Source organism: Leopardus geoffroyi, chromosome B3 (genome assembly GCF_018350155.1).
Source record: "Leopardus geoffroyi isolate Oge1 chromosome B3, O.geoffroyi_Oge1_pat1.0, whole genome shotgun sequence".
Lineage (NCBI taxonomy): Eukaryota > Metazoa > Chordata > Mammalia > Carnivora > Felidae > Leopardus > Leopardus geoffroyi.
The window spans coordinates 104,564,220-104,577,791 of record NC_059337.1 but is presented as its reverse complement, the minus strand read 5'-3'; the positions used below and the strand labels follow the sequence as shown (position 1 = coordinate 104,577,791).

At 38.9% G+C, this 13,572-nt stretch overlaps 2 protein-coding genes across 7 annotated transcripts in view; one reads left to right on the top strand and one right to left on the bottom strand.

Annotated features, from left to right (window-relative positions):
• Positions 1 to 10,961, bottom strand: part of AP5M1 (adaptor related protein complex 5 subunit mu 1) — a 30,064-nt gene extending 19,103 nt beyond the window's left edge. For 5 of the 6 annotated variants that reach the window (XR_006705038.1, XR_006705037.1, XM_045451080.1 and 2 more), the window contains exons 1-3: positions 10,545 to 10,961; positions 5,813 to 6,458; positions 1,845 to 2,072 (exon numbers count right to left, since the gene is read on the bottom strand). Coding sequence is in view for 4 of the 6 variants with exons in the window: in XM_045451080.1 (XP_045307036.1) it covers positions 1,845 to 2,072; positions 5,813 to 6,458; positions 10,545 to 10,618 (948 nt within the window). In the remaining 2 variants the exon portion in view is untranslated. The remainder of the gene's footprint in view (positions 1 to 1,844; positions 2,073 to 5,812; positions 6,459 to 10,544) is intronic. The other variant, XM_045451082.1, reaches the window with a different exon arrangement.
• Positions 10,962 to 11,081: 120 nt separating this feature from the next.
• Positions 11,082 to 13,572, top strand: part of EXOC5 (exocyst complex component 5) — a 61,389-nt gene continuing 58,898 nt past the window's right edge. Inside the window, exon 1 of the mRNA XM_045451079.1 lies at positions 11,082 to 11,311. Coding sequence (XP_045307035.1) covers positions 11,285 to 11,311 — 27 coding nt within the window. The 5' untranslated portion in view covers positions 11,082 to 11,284. The remainder of the gene's footprint in view (positions 11,312 to 13,572) is intronic.

Here is a 13,572-nt window from a genome sequence, read left to right as displayed (position 1 = left end):
CAAGGTATGCAATACATCGTTTTTTCTTTTACTCATCCAGCTTCCCCTCCTCCAGGTTCTCTATGACCTGCAACATAAGTCATGCACTAGACATATTGCTCACTGATGCCTCCTCACAGCTCCTGCTGTCCTATGACAGCAGGACTTACCCACCCTTTAGCTCAGAGTAGCTTACTCAGTTGATTACCAATAACCAATTGGAGGAGAAACTTATCTGTAGGCTGGAGTGAGCCAATCATTCTTCTAGTATATTTAAAGTAATATGTAGACTCTATTTATGTAGTACAACTTAGAGCTATAGGTCATGTGGAAGCAGAGAAATCAAGTTGGAAGAGGAAACTGAGAAGCAGAGATGAGACAGACAGTGTAGACCTTGGTACAGAGTGACTTTAATTTTCATTTTCTGGTTCTATTCCTAGTACAGGCTAGGTATGCTTTTTATCCTTGAATGACAAGATTGCTTCTTGCATTATCAAAATAAATTCCTTTTATGTAAGCTAGCTTGAGTAGGGTTTTTTTTTTTTTTTTTTTTTTTGGTTGCCTCTACCTTCTTTTTTTTAATTTATTTTATTTTTTATTTTTTTAAATTTATATCCAAATTAGTTAGCATATAGTGCAACAATGATTTCAGGAGTAGATTCCTTAGTGCCCCTTACCCGTTTAGCCCATCTCCCCTCCTACACCTCCTCCAGTAGCCCTCAGTTTGTTCCCCATATTTATGAGTCTCTTCTGTTTTGTCCCACTCCCTGTTTTTATATCGTTTCCCTTCCCTTATGTTCATCTGTTTTGTCTCATAAAGTCCTCATATGAGTGAAGTCATATGATTTTTGTCTTTCTCTGACTAATTTCACTTAGCGTAATACCCTCCAGTTCCATCCATGTAGTTGCAAATGGCAAGATTTCATTCTTTCTGATTGCCGAGTAATACTCCATTGTCTATATATACCATATCTTCTTTATCCATTCATCCATCGATGGACATTTGGGCTCTTTCCATACTTTGGCTATTATTGATAGTGCTGCTATAAACGTTGGGGTGCATGTGTCCCTTCGAAACAGCACACCTGTTTCCTGTGGATAAATGCCTAGTAGTGCAATTGCTTGTTGTAGGTAGGGTAGTTGTAGGGTAGTTCTATTTTTAGTTTTTTGAGGAACCTCCATACTGTTTTCCAGAGTGGCTGCACCAGCTTGCATTCCCAGAGTAGGTTTTTTTAATCTACTGATTCACAATTAGGACAAGAGACAAATGGTATAGTAAAAAGAAGGTTAGGTTTTAGAGAGTGGAAAGTGTGGGTTCAAATCTAAGCTCTGTTATTTACCAGTTATATGACCCTGGGCATGTCATTTAACTTCTCTGAGACTCTCTTCATCTGTAAAATGGGGCTAGTAATACCTACGTTAAAGGTTTTAAAAGTACTGGAGAAAACACATGTAACATGCCTAGGACAGTGTCTGACACAGCAGTTATTCAATAAGCAACCTTTAAAAATAGTATTATGTATTTGTAACAACAGTTGCCTGAGATTACAGGTATTTTATGTTCATGATTCAAACCATGACTACATCATAGTAGGATCTACCTTATGTTCATGGAATCCTTATTAGGAAGCATTAAAAAAAAAAAATAACTACCATGACTTTGAAAACAATTCAGTGCTCTAACAGACACCAGAGAAAAGAGGCATCCTATTCAAAGAACTGAATCTTCATCTTCATTCATCAATTATTATCTGGTAAATAAATAATCAAAAGTTCTCACGTGGGCTAAAAGTATGAATGATTTGTTTACAATGATTCATAAACATGAAGATTGGCAAAGTCTCCACTTTGCCAAGATTGCTTACCTGGGAAGTATAGTAGCATAAGTTAAATGACTCTAAGGGAGGTGTGAGTGGAAATTTGTAAGGTCCGCTAAATGCAGAATCATCCATTGCATCAATGCTACTAGAAGTCAGAATGGCAGAATCAAGAGAAGTCACACAAGGATGAACTAGAATATCCTGAAGTGGAGACCCATTGGTGGGGAGACTCAAGCTGATGGTAACATTTGGCATGATTCCTTCTAAGTCACACTGCAATGAAAACAGAAACAGATATTACCAAGATCTTAGAAGCATACGTCTTCTGGGTGAGGCTTTTCTGAGTTTATCTAAGTCATTTCTCACAGCTTAACTCACTTTTCAAGGTATTACTCTTGCTTTCTGTGTTCTGGTTAGTCGTTCTATCATACTCAGATTCCAAGCCAGAGACTAGGAGAGACTTCCTAAAGGCCTGTAAACCCTTGAAAAGCTATTTTAAGTCACTAGATTTGCTTTCCTCTAATCAATCCACCCTCCAGAGCTATCTTAACAAAACAGAACTTTAAATATATTGTATCCATGCTCAAGGTGTTTCAATAGTTCCCCCTCAGTTTTGCATTACTTTTAAGTCTTTCATTGTTTGGCTCCCAATCTACCTCTTTAATCATTTTCTACCCTGAAGCTGGGAAGCCAGTGTTTTGGGAAGGTTATGGAAGCCAGATATGACAGCTTCACAGACCTCTCCCTGAGCTCCTGCTTTAAGGCTGTGCTGGCCAGATGTAGCACTTTGCAGTCCTTTCCATGAATTTCTTCAAGGCTGTTAACATGGTGGTATCTCAGAATTCTCTGCAAATTCTGACTTCTCCAGACCACAGTCATTAGTGACTCTTTCTGGAAGGCTGCAGCCAGAAGATCAGAAACTTTTATTCTCTCAACTCCTCTTCCATCTGGTATGAGCTTCACAGAATTCAAAATCATTTTTCACACTTTCATGATGTTTTAAATTAACTATTATTTTCAGTAAGCCCTAAATCCTATATTAAATACCTTTACTCCCCTAAAACTTGTAATTTTTTTTTTTTTTTTTTTTTTTTGAGAGAGAGAGCGTGTGAGTACATGTGAGGGAGCGCAAGCAGTGGAGGTACAGAAGGAGAGGGAGAGAATCTTAAGCAAGCTCCACGCTCAACGTGGAGCATGATGTAGGGCTTGATCTCAGGACTGTGAAATCACGACCTAAGCTGAAATCAAGAGTTGGACGCTTAATTGAATGAGCCACCTGGGTACCCCTAAGGGCTCTTTTTCTGACCCAACCAGAATGATACACCTTATCTATATGTTCATGGTAATCAGGTTCTTCCTTTCTATCTCAACTCTAACTTGACATTTCCCTCTATTAAACCCCCCAATTAAAACTAGCCAATTGGGCCATAAAGGCTTATGATATGTTTTGTTTGGCTAGATATGAACAAGTATTTTAAGAGTCAGTAGAACCCAGCAGGTATAATGCTCAGCTTCAAATGCAAGCAGCTAGTTCTGCTATCATATACATAGTCTGCATCATGCAATAACTGCCCACCCCCATAGGTATTTGTGCCCTGTTTCCCTCTTGAAGCTTTAAGTTCTTTGAAAGCAAAAATTGTTATATCTTTCTTTGTATTTCTAGTGCCTAGCACATTGCTATGTATAAGAGACACTCAAAAAATGCTTACTGATTAGGTATCTTTTTCTAGTTGTGGACCCCACCTTTGTTTTCCATTCTAATATGACATGCTTCACTTTTTTATGCTTTTATCTACTACTTGACATATGTATGAATTCAAGAATATATCTGCTATACAATGTAAGCACTTAGAGAGCAGGCAGGCATTATGAACAGTACCACATATAATTAGTACCTCATAAAGGTCTTTTGGTAACAGTTACAATAATGTCTATCACGTTTGGAAAAAAAAATGCCTAATAATCTTATCACAAAACTTAAATATTTTAGTGTTTTGACTTTTAAACCATCTGCTACTTCACTCTCTATATGTGAACTAGCAGGAACCAAAAAAAAAAAAAAAAGGTTTTTTTGATATTTATGGAGATAATAAAATGAGCAAATATTAATAGCAAATACTATTACAATGTTTAAATATTCAGTTTGTGCTTATTAAATTAGTCTAATATCCTAACAATCTAATATTCTTTTTTTTTTAATTTTTTTAAATGTTTATTTTTGAAAGAGAGAGAGAGACAGAGCACAAGCAGGGGAGGGGCAGAGAGAGATGGAGACAGAATCTGAAGCAGACTCCAGGCTCTGAGCTGTCAGCACAGAGTCCGTTGCAGGGCTTGAACTCACAGGTAGTGAGATCATGACCTGAGTTGAAGTCTGATGCTTAACTGACTGAGCCACCCAGGCACCCCCTAACAGTCTAATATTCTTTTTTTTTTTTTTTTTTTTTAATAGATAATTTTTTTTTCAACGTTTATTTATTTTTGGGACAGAGAGAGACAGAGCATGAATGGGGGAGGGGCAGAGAGAGAGGGAGACACAGAATCAGAAACAGGCTCCAGGCTCTGAGCCATCAGCCCAGAGCCCGACGCGGGGCTCGAACTCACGGACCGCGAGATCGTGACCTGGCTGAAGTCGGACGCTTAACCGACTGCGCCACCCAGGCGCCCCAACAGTCTAATATTCTTAAAGGGATCGGAAAATTGCAACCACTACGAAAACCACCAATGGATTATCTGCCACCTAGTCATTTAAAATACCAGATCATCAGTCTTTTTACTATTAAATGAGGAAATTCTAGATGAAACCTGAATACTATCTTTTAAACAAACCTGGCATATATAAATTTGAACTTTTAACCAGGAATTATAAAACACAGAAGGGACCTAGAACTTACCTGATTTTTTTTTTTTTTTTTTTTTTTTTTTTTGAGACAGCGCACAAGCAAGCACAAGCAGTGGAGGGGCAGAGGGAGAGGGAGAGAGAGAACCTTAACCAGACTCCACGCCCAGTGGTACCCAATATGGGGCTTGATATCATAACTGTGAGATCATGACCTGAGCCAGAATCAACAGTTGAGACACTTAACTGGACTGAGCCACCCAGGGATCCCAAAGTGATAATAGTATTATTTCTATTGTCATTTCCTATTTTCTAACCTTAAACCAGAGAACCCTACATTAACCTACCAACTTGTTTAAGTAATACAAGAGCCCTTCAAAATGGTTTTAGATATTAAATCAGAGATTTGTCAATTTCATCCTTTTTAGAGAAAATGGAAAATAGGTATGATGGTTTTAAAATATTTTCACAAATTCTTTGACATTACTCTTCAAAAGATGGAGCTTAATTCTAGTTGCCTTGAATGTGGACTGGACTTAGTAGTGACCTTTTCCTAATGAACAAAGTGGTGGAAGTAATGTCATCTGACCTCAGCTTAGGTAATAAAAAGGATAGCTTCTACCTGCACCTTCTTTCTCTTTCTCTGTCTCCCTCATCTGATCTCTCATTTGATCTATAGGAAGCTAGTTACCAAGTTGTGAGATTTTTAAATAGCCTACTGAGAAGTCCACATGGAAAGGAACAGAACCCTCCCACCAACAATTTGCTAGCCATGTGAGTTAGCCACCTTGCAAGTAGATTTTCCAGCCCCAATCAAACCTTCAGGTGACTATAGCTCTAACTGCAATCTTGACTGATCTCATGATGGACTTCATGCTAGAAGTTCCCATCTAAGCTGTTCCTGAAGTCTTAACCAATGGAACACTATGAGGATAATAAATGTTTATTTGGGGGATAATGAGGCAAATCAATATGCAGCAATATATAACTAATACAATTCATAAGGAATGCAAAAAGGTAATGTTACAAAATTTCACACAAATCTAACATTTAATGACTGCTGTTTATGAGAAAAATCAAGAATGTCATATAACAATGTAAAATAAAGTCAGAAAATTTTACTTTTCTCCGTACGTGTTAAATGGTATGATAAAACAAGTATGAGGGAAAATCTTACCTTGCAAGTGACAGTTCCAACGACCTGCCATGTATCTGCTATATCCTGTTTATTGTATTGCATGGATTTTACCTTTTCGGTGATAGAAATAGAAACTTGTGGTTTTCCTTTGTATGTTCCAACTTTCCAGGCTGGCTGTTTTTGTGAATGAGTGACAGAAGCAAAATTAATACTATCCAATGAATTCTGTAAATTGGCATCCAACAAAGTTCCAAATGGACAAGCTTGTAGAAGCAAATCAGGTAATTGGTTCAATTTTGTATTTAGCTCAGTGTCATTTTTTTGACTCAAGGAAAGAAAATCCTGTACTCCAAAAAGAAGTTCAAAGCCTTGTGAAATTCCACTAATGCTAATTAACGGTGGATGAGGGGATAAAGTTTGTTCAACTAGTGGAACACAAGCATATATCATGTTATTCTTCAGAAAAGCAACAACTGGCCAGAGTTCTTCACCTCCTATGAGGAGCCCATAGACGGATGTTTTATTGATGTGTGAACAGCTATCACGACTCTCTATGAAGTCCTCATCATCATCCAATAATCTAAGTTCAAAGAGTAGTGCTTTAAGAAAGGGACCATCTTCAGGAATAGGCACATAACTTGCTCCATTGAAGTCTTTGGCTCGTTTTTCAACAGTTGGATACCGTCTTTATTGTGGAAACAAAAATATTATGAATGGTTCTTCCAAGGAAAATAAAAATAGAAAAAAAAAACCCTAAAACACAAGGCTAACCGTAATAACAAAACACACGATAACAAATACATACACATATCCACAAAAACCATAACCAAAAAAATATATTCCATGTTAAATTTCTACTGTAACAACTAACTTTTGTATAACAGTTATGTAACTGTTCGCATATTATCTCAAATTATAAAGTCATTTATTACTGAATATACTTCAATTTAATTTTTTAAATAGGCATAGCACACAGTTCTAATTCAAAATTCTAGTCTCTTTGGCCACTCAGATTCCTACTTGGTCAGCCAGGTATGCATACTTGGATACATTTTAGGCATCTATAAGGACTTTTTTTCTGATTCCATCTTAGCAGGTTCAATTTAACCCTCCACAACTTTGGATTCACTAGTTGAGATGATACAAATGTAAAAGGAATGTTCTATTCTACTCAACTAATAGTGAATAGCAAAACACCCTGAGTCTTCTTGCCAACTCCTTAAAATATAAGAGCATTTTAGTAGTAAAACTGCTTATCTCTATGGCCCTGAAAGATATTATGAGATAATAAAAATAATAAAAACTGAATAATCTTTTATGGTTTGCATGTCCTAGACTTAATAGTAAGTTACTAATTTATCCTTTTGGCGGGAAAAAGACTAGAAGATGCTTTTGTTCATTTGCAGAATGATATGTTACAGTTTAAAAGAAAATGTACTTTTCCTACTCTTTTTCCCTCCACTCTAATGTCCAGAATAAAGTCATTTATTGGCTATTAACTTCTGTGTAAATCACCCACTTTCCTAAATCTATTTTCTTATTTGTAAAATAAAGGGGCAGCTAAAGAATATATAAGCAATTCTCACCAAGGATCAAGAACAAACTTAGCCAAAATAATTTTTTTGCACTAATACCACTAATAAGTTATTGATGTTTACTAATAATTTTTAAGAAGAAAAATAAGAATGTATTCAAAGTTACTTATATATTAATGAACCTCACTCACTTATATTCTGATGCACTTTTTTGATTGAGAAAGGAAAAGAATGAGCTCTCCAGTAATGGCTTAGAAAGAATGCCCTTTCTTTTTCTGAGTCTCTGGATAAGAAAGGTTGAGAATTTTGAACTAAACTCTAGCCCAGTGTCTTATCCTCTGGTTATCTAGAGGATAATTAAAGTCCTTCTTAAGTGTAAGAATCTCAATACTGAATGTACAGATAAGAAGTTAATCTGGGAGTGTATATAATGCCTTGATATGTGCTCAATAAATATTTTTGTTGGATAACTCAACCTATCATTTCAGATTTATTTTATATCTTTTCTAAAATAGGACTCAGACCTTGGCCCTATAATCATAGAGTACAATAACAACCTAAGCCATACTTAAGCTGATACTATTACTGTGTATCTGGACAGTAAACTTCTAAATCAGAATTTACACCAAGTTTTGTTTTGGGAAAAAGTAACCACATACAGGAAAGGTCATCTGCTTTTAAAAATCTTCAATGATAGCCATTATCCTTTGGCATATATATGGGTAATATGCCGGAGCATTTATGTTTAGCCCTTACATTAGTTCCAAGGAATCAGAAAACTGAAAATAATAAAACTTACTGCCTCCACAGAGATGTTGAAAAGCCCACCCAAACATATCTGAATTTTTCTTCTGAAATTCCTAAGTACAATGAGAAAAATCTTCTGAAAACAACCATGACTTCTTTAAGGGACTTATTTTTATAAGCATTAAAAAAAAATCTCATCTCTGTGAGATATTAAGATAAGCTACAAAGCCACAGATATAAATACAGTATGGTACTGGTGCAAGAATAGGCAAATAAAGTAATAGAACTGAAACAGACCAATATTTATATGGGAGACATATCAACTATCAATAATCCCAGAAATCAATGAAAAATATATATACTGAAAAAATATACTAAACATATGCAGGAAAACTGGCCCACACAATAGAGAAAAATATAAGGGGATTCCTCTATTAACACCACACCTGAAGATGGATTCAAGATCTAAACATGACAAGCAAAATGATAAAGTTAAGAGAAGATAATTTAAGAATATAGCTTGTGAAATAAGGGTAGAGAAAAACTTCTACAAAATCCCCAAAGTACTACTGTGATAGTAATAAAATTAGTGGTTTCTATTTAGCCAAGGGATAAAGTTGAAAACGACAAAATGAGAGAAAATATCTATCGTAGCTAGAAATGACATAGGCCTAATGTCAAGAATACACAATGAACTCGTGCAAATTAACAGGAAAACAAACAGCAACTCTCAAAGATAAAATGGACAAAGAATATATACAAGCAATCCACAGAAGAGGAAATCCAAAGGGCTAACAATCATTGCTACACGGTGAAATGCAAATTGAAATAAGATATCCTTTACACCAATATTGGCAAAAACTGGAATAAATGTTGGGATGGAATGGAGATATAGGAACCTTTGCTCACTGCTGATGAGAAGAGTGTTGACTGTTAAAGTATTCCAAGGAGCTAATTATTTGGCAATATTTAGTCAAAATCAGCAAAGATATGTCCTATGGACCTTTTGAGGCTATCTACTGCATCACTATTCTGGATGGCTGAGTTGGAAGCAACCCAGGATATCATCATTAAGGGAAGGATATAGGTAAAATATGGAGGATGTAGACCACAGGGTACAACAGAGCAATGGGCTAAATCTGCACTGTCCAAAACAGGAGCCACTAGCCACGTGTGACTATTTAAACTTAAATTAAAATTAAAGGAGATTGAGTTCCTCAGTTACAATAGCCACATTTCAAAAGCACAATAGCTACATGTGGCTAGTGGCTACAATATTAAACAGCACAGATTTAGAACACCATGTCCATTACTGCAGAAAATTCTATTGGGCAGAGCTGCTCTGCATGAACATAAAGTAACATGGACGTTTCTTTAAAATAGTGCTGAGAAGTCTGGCAAATGTAGAAAAAGGAAATGAAGTCTATAGCACACTTAACTGTGTAATTTGAAAAATGCATAGACAAACACAGAAATAAAAGGGTAGCAACAAACATATGAGAGTTACCTGTGAGGAGGAGGAGAGTGGCAGAAATAAGGATACTCAAGGTAATATGTAAGTTCTTGGATAAACCAATGAGGCTGATTAACCGTACCAATGAATACTATTAAACTCCTTGCTTGAGGTACAGCAACAACAAAGTAAGCCAGGTATATTAGGGGGAAATGGTAAACTATAACTCTGATGCCCTCAGGAACAAAACAAATGTTTAGGTTGCCAGGAGGGAATTTTTCATATCCACGTTGCCAACCACTTTCATTTAAAATCACACTCATCTTTATCTGCAATTCAGGGCTATGCTACCTCCCTACAGAGCTTTCCCCAGAGAAGAGTAACAATGTTGGCAAGAAAGAAACGTCCATAGCCACTGAGAATAAAAGGTCATAGGTCACAGAATTGCCACCTATATCTTACAATGAGTTATTGTATAATTCTCATCACAGAGCTCTTTTGATAAAATGTGGCAAATGCTACAAGTGGGACCAGATCAGCTCACACCATCTAAGAAAAAGTGAATACGGTTCAATTTTTTGTACTTTTTCAATTTTCTTCAACAATCCATCTGAAAATTTCTAAAAATTTCTAAAATAACAGTCTTTTAATGATCAGCAAAGATTTTCCGGAAGAATGAGTTAAAATGTCCTTGAATGAGCTTTATCAACCAAAGAAAAATGTGAAACCTGTTTAGTGCTCAGTAAGTTTCCTTTCTTTCCTTTGGTCATCTCCATCTCAATCCTAAGCAGGTGGAATTATTTTAAGATAAAGTAATAACAATATTGTAGAACACATAATGCTTAATGTGTGCCAAGCATCAACTCATTTAATTCTCACAACACTATTAAGTAGTAGTAGTAAGATCTTCATTTAACAGATGAAACGGAAGTTAAGTAAATTGCCCAAGGTGGCGGACCAAAGACACATCCCCAAACTACAATACATCATCCATTCCTCCGATCCAACACCTCTGAGAATTCAGACCTGCATTTACCTGGAGAATCTGACGGTGCCACAAAATGGAGTTCCCGGCTCGCGGCTTATGAGCCACACTGCCCGCTGGGCCATTAAGCCACTAATGCATCAGCTGATCCCTAAGGTCTCTACGGAAAAAGGACTGGCTTTCTCAAATGGACTTCTACCAGAAGACCCGGGGCTCACTCAACCTGAGCCACCTTCTGCCTCACCACAAACAGGTCGGGCTCTGCAGAGACGCTGGCTCCTTCTGGTGAAGTGACTAAAACCTCTGAGTCCGTCCTGTCAACACACGCCACAAAAGTTCTGTGACTCCTCACCTAGAATCTCGAGAAATATTCCTCCCCACCAACCCACTGCTTTCTTCCTCTACCGTCCACTTCCGGGACGGTGGCCCGCAAGGATCACAGTTCCTCACTCGCCCAGGCGACGAGCCTCTCTGCGGTTCGCCGGCTGCCGGCTTCCCTCGCCGGCCCCTCCCGACAGCCAACCGGGCGCGCGCAGCTCCACTTCCGGCGTATGAGGCGGTGACAATGGGAGCGGCGCGGGCGGCGCCGGGAGGCAGCTGACAGGCGTCTGCGCCTTCGCTTCATGGCCGCCCTCCCGCCCCGCCTGGGCTCTGTGGGGAGTGGGGGAGCCCGCGGCGGCCGGGAGCCAGAGCTGGCGAGCCGAGCAGGGGGCTGTGCGCGGCGCCGCTGAGGCGCAGCATGTGAAGAGGAGACGGCTTCCAGTGCGAGGCGAGCCTCTCAGCCGGCCGGGATGGCTACGACGGCCGAGCTCTTCGAGGTGAGTCCCGGCGGCTCCCCGGGGAGTGGCAGGCCCGGAGTGCGGGCCGCGAGGTGGGCGGGCGGGCGGAGGCGCGGGCGCGGCCCTGGGAGGAAAGGTGGGAAAGGCGAGGGGTGGGGTGGCGGCTCTGGGGGCCGCGCGGGCGGAGCGTGCAATGGGGGAGGGGTGGCTTGGGGACCTGGGTGGGGAGGTGGGCAGGGAAGGGAGCCCGGAATGGGAAAGGAGGAGGGTTGGTTTTGTCCGCGGGGCTGGAGGGGAGCGTCGGAGGTTTGGGCGTTGGAAGATGTACTGGGGATGAGAAGTGGGAAAGGCTGGCTCAGGGCGCGGAGAGACCAGCCGGGAGCCCCGGGTTGGGCGAGTCTCCCGTCTTGTCGCTTGGATCCTCAGATAATATTCTAAGGGGGCCACCTGAGACTGGGCCGACTGGGGGCTTCTCGCTGTTGAGTCATTAAAATTATTCCATTAGTGAACGTTACGAGTGGCACTCAGGTGCCTGCCAGTTTCCCCTTACCTTACGTTCGAAGAGGCTGAAATGCTTTTTAGGACAATAAAGGCCCACTTAGCCCTTCAGACTGAAGGGGGGCGGGGGGGGGGGAGCGAAACTAAACATCAATGTTCGGGTCTCAAGGAATTTAAATGTGTTATAAAACCACCTAACTGCTAGCTAGAGAATCCTTAGTGCCTGAGACAATGAGCGTTCTATTGTGTTTCTTTCCTTGAGCGTTTTCACTCTCTAAAACTTAAAATTTAATTTAGTGAAATCCAATGTAAGAAGCTGTGGTGTTTGAGATGAACAGAATAGGAAATTCTAACTGGATCACCAAACAACGAAACGTTATAAAGGCTCTCCTTTTGTGAAAGAAGTGAAAACAGATGTAACGAAAAAGGAAGGAAAGGCCCTTTTTGTGTGTGCTCGTCTTTCACAGCAAAAGTATAATGATTGAGACGACTGTAGTGGACAATAGAGAATTTCTCCGCAAGTGAAGATTGGATTTTCTGCTTCAGAGTCAGCAGTTTTGGCTTGAAATTTGGCCACAGTTTTTGCAACAATTGGGAACTTTTCATATGTTACTGTTACTATATTTTGGATTTCTCTCAGCTCCTGGATAGATCATGCTTTTGTTGAGAGGAATAACATATATTATTGTTATAATAGCTAATAATCAAATAGTAATTTGTGAGTGAAGAGAAAGAATTACAAGAGAGAATTTGGAAATATTAATTGTATGTTCTCAGATATAAGTGTTGGGAGGTAGATTATATTAACTTCTCACATTTCATGATTGTGCCATCTGTTTATTGATTGATTCAGGAGCAGGAAGTGACTCCTTTGCTAAAAGCTTTTATTGTATGTTCCTGGGCAAGATACTAAATAGTTCTGTAGTTTCTTGTTTTATTTTTCACGTCTCATAAAGGTAGAAAATTGTTCATGAAGTTGAGATCTTTAATATACTAAATGAAATACTGTTAACAGAAAACTATTATTCTGTTACATGATTCATAAGGCATTAACCTGTGACTTAATCCTGCTTGACGTTTCCAGTTGTGTTTTGGACCATCTTATATCTATTTTTCTTTAAATGTTTGACCACATGAGTCCCCTAACTTTAAAATATATTTGATTTCTGCCCTCCTTCCCCTCCTGGGGTAGAGGGGAGGAGGTAGAGAAATACATATATATATATTTTGGGGGGGGGGGTAGTAAATATTTATATTTGCTTTCTAGGGTCATGCCATTTAGTAAAGTAGTTAAACCAAATTAGGATTTAATTTAACTGAGTGACTCCTTATGTATAGCTGGTAACATTCACTTAACTGACCAGTGATGGCAGACTAGTCCTGTGGCCACAGGGTTCATAGGACAGCCTTACACATGCATAGATCTTAATTCATGTGACTTTCTCTTCTTGCTTCATCAAAATTAAAAGCATATTGTGTTAAAAGTTACAATTAAATGTTAATAGTGGTGATGAAGAAATGTATTTATCTTTTCAGCCCTGCAGTGGACTCTACTCTTGAGTAAGCTTTCATCCCTAAGTGAAAAGTTGGTCTTTCTGCTTTTGAGTGAGGAGGAAAACAAAAAACAAACCCCAGTCATCGCTGCCGTTTCCTGTTGCTACTACCATAGGATCTAGATTGTAGGACATGTTAGGGAGGGTCTTTTTCTCTTCCCGTTTTTTAGACACAGCTAGAGAACTGTAGGAAACAGGTCAGGATGTAGTCAGGATATTTTGTTTTTATGCATCCTGGTTTCTGCTTTC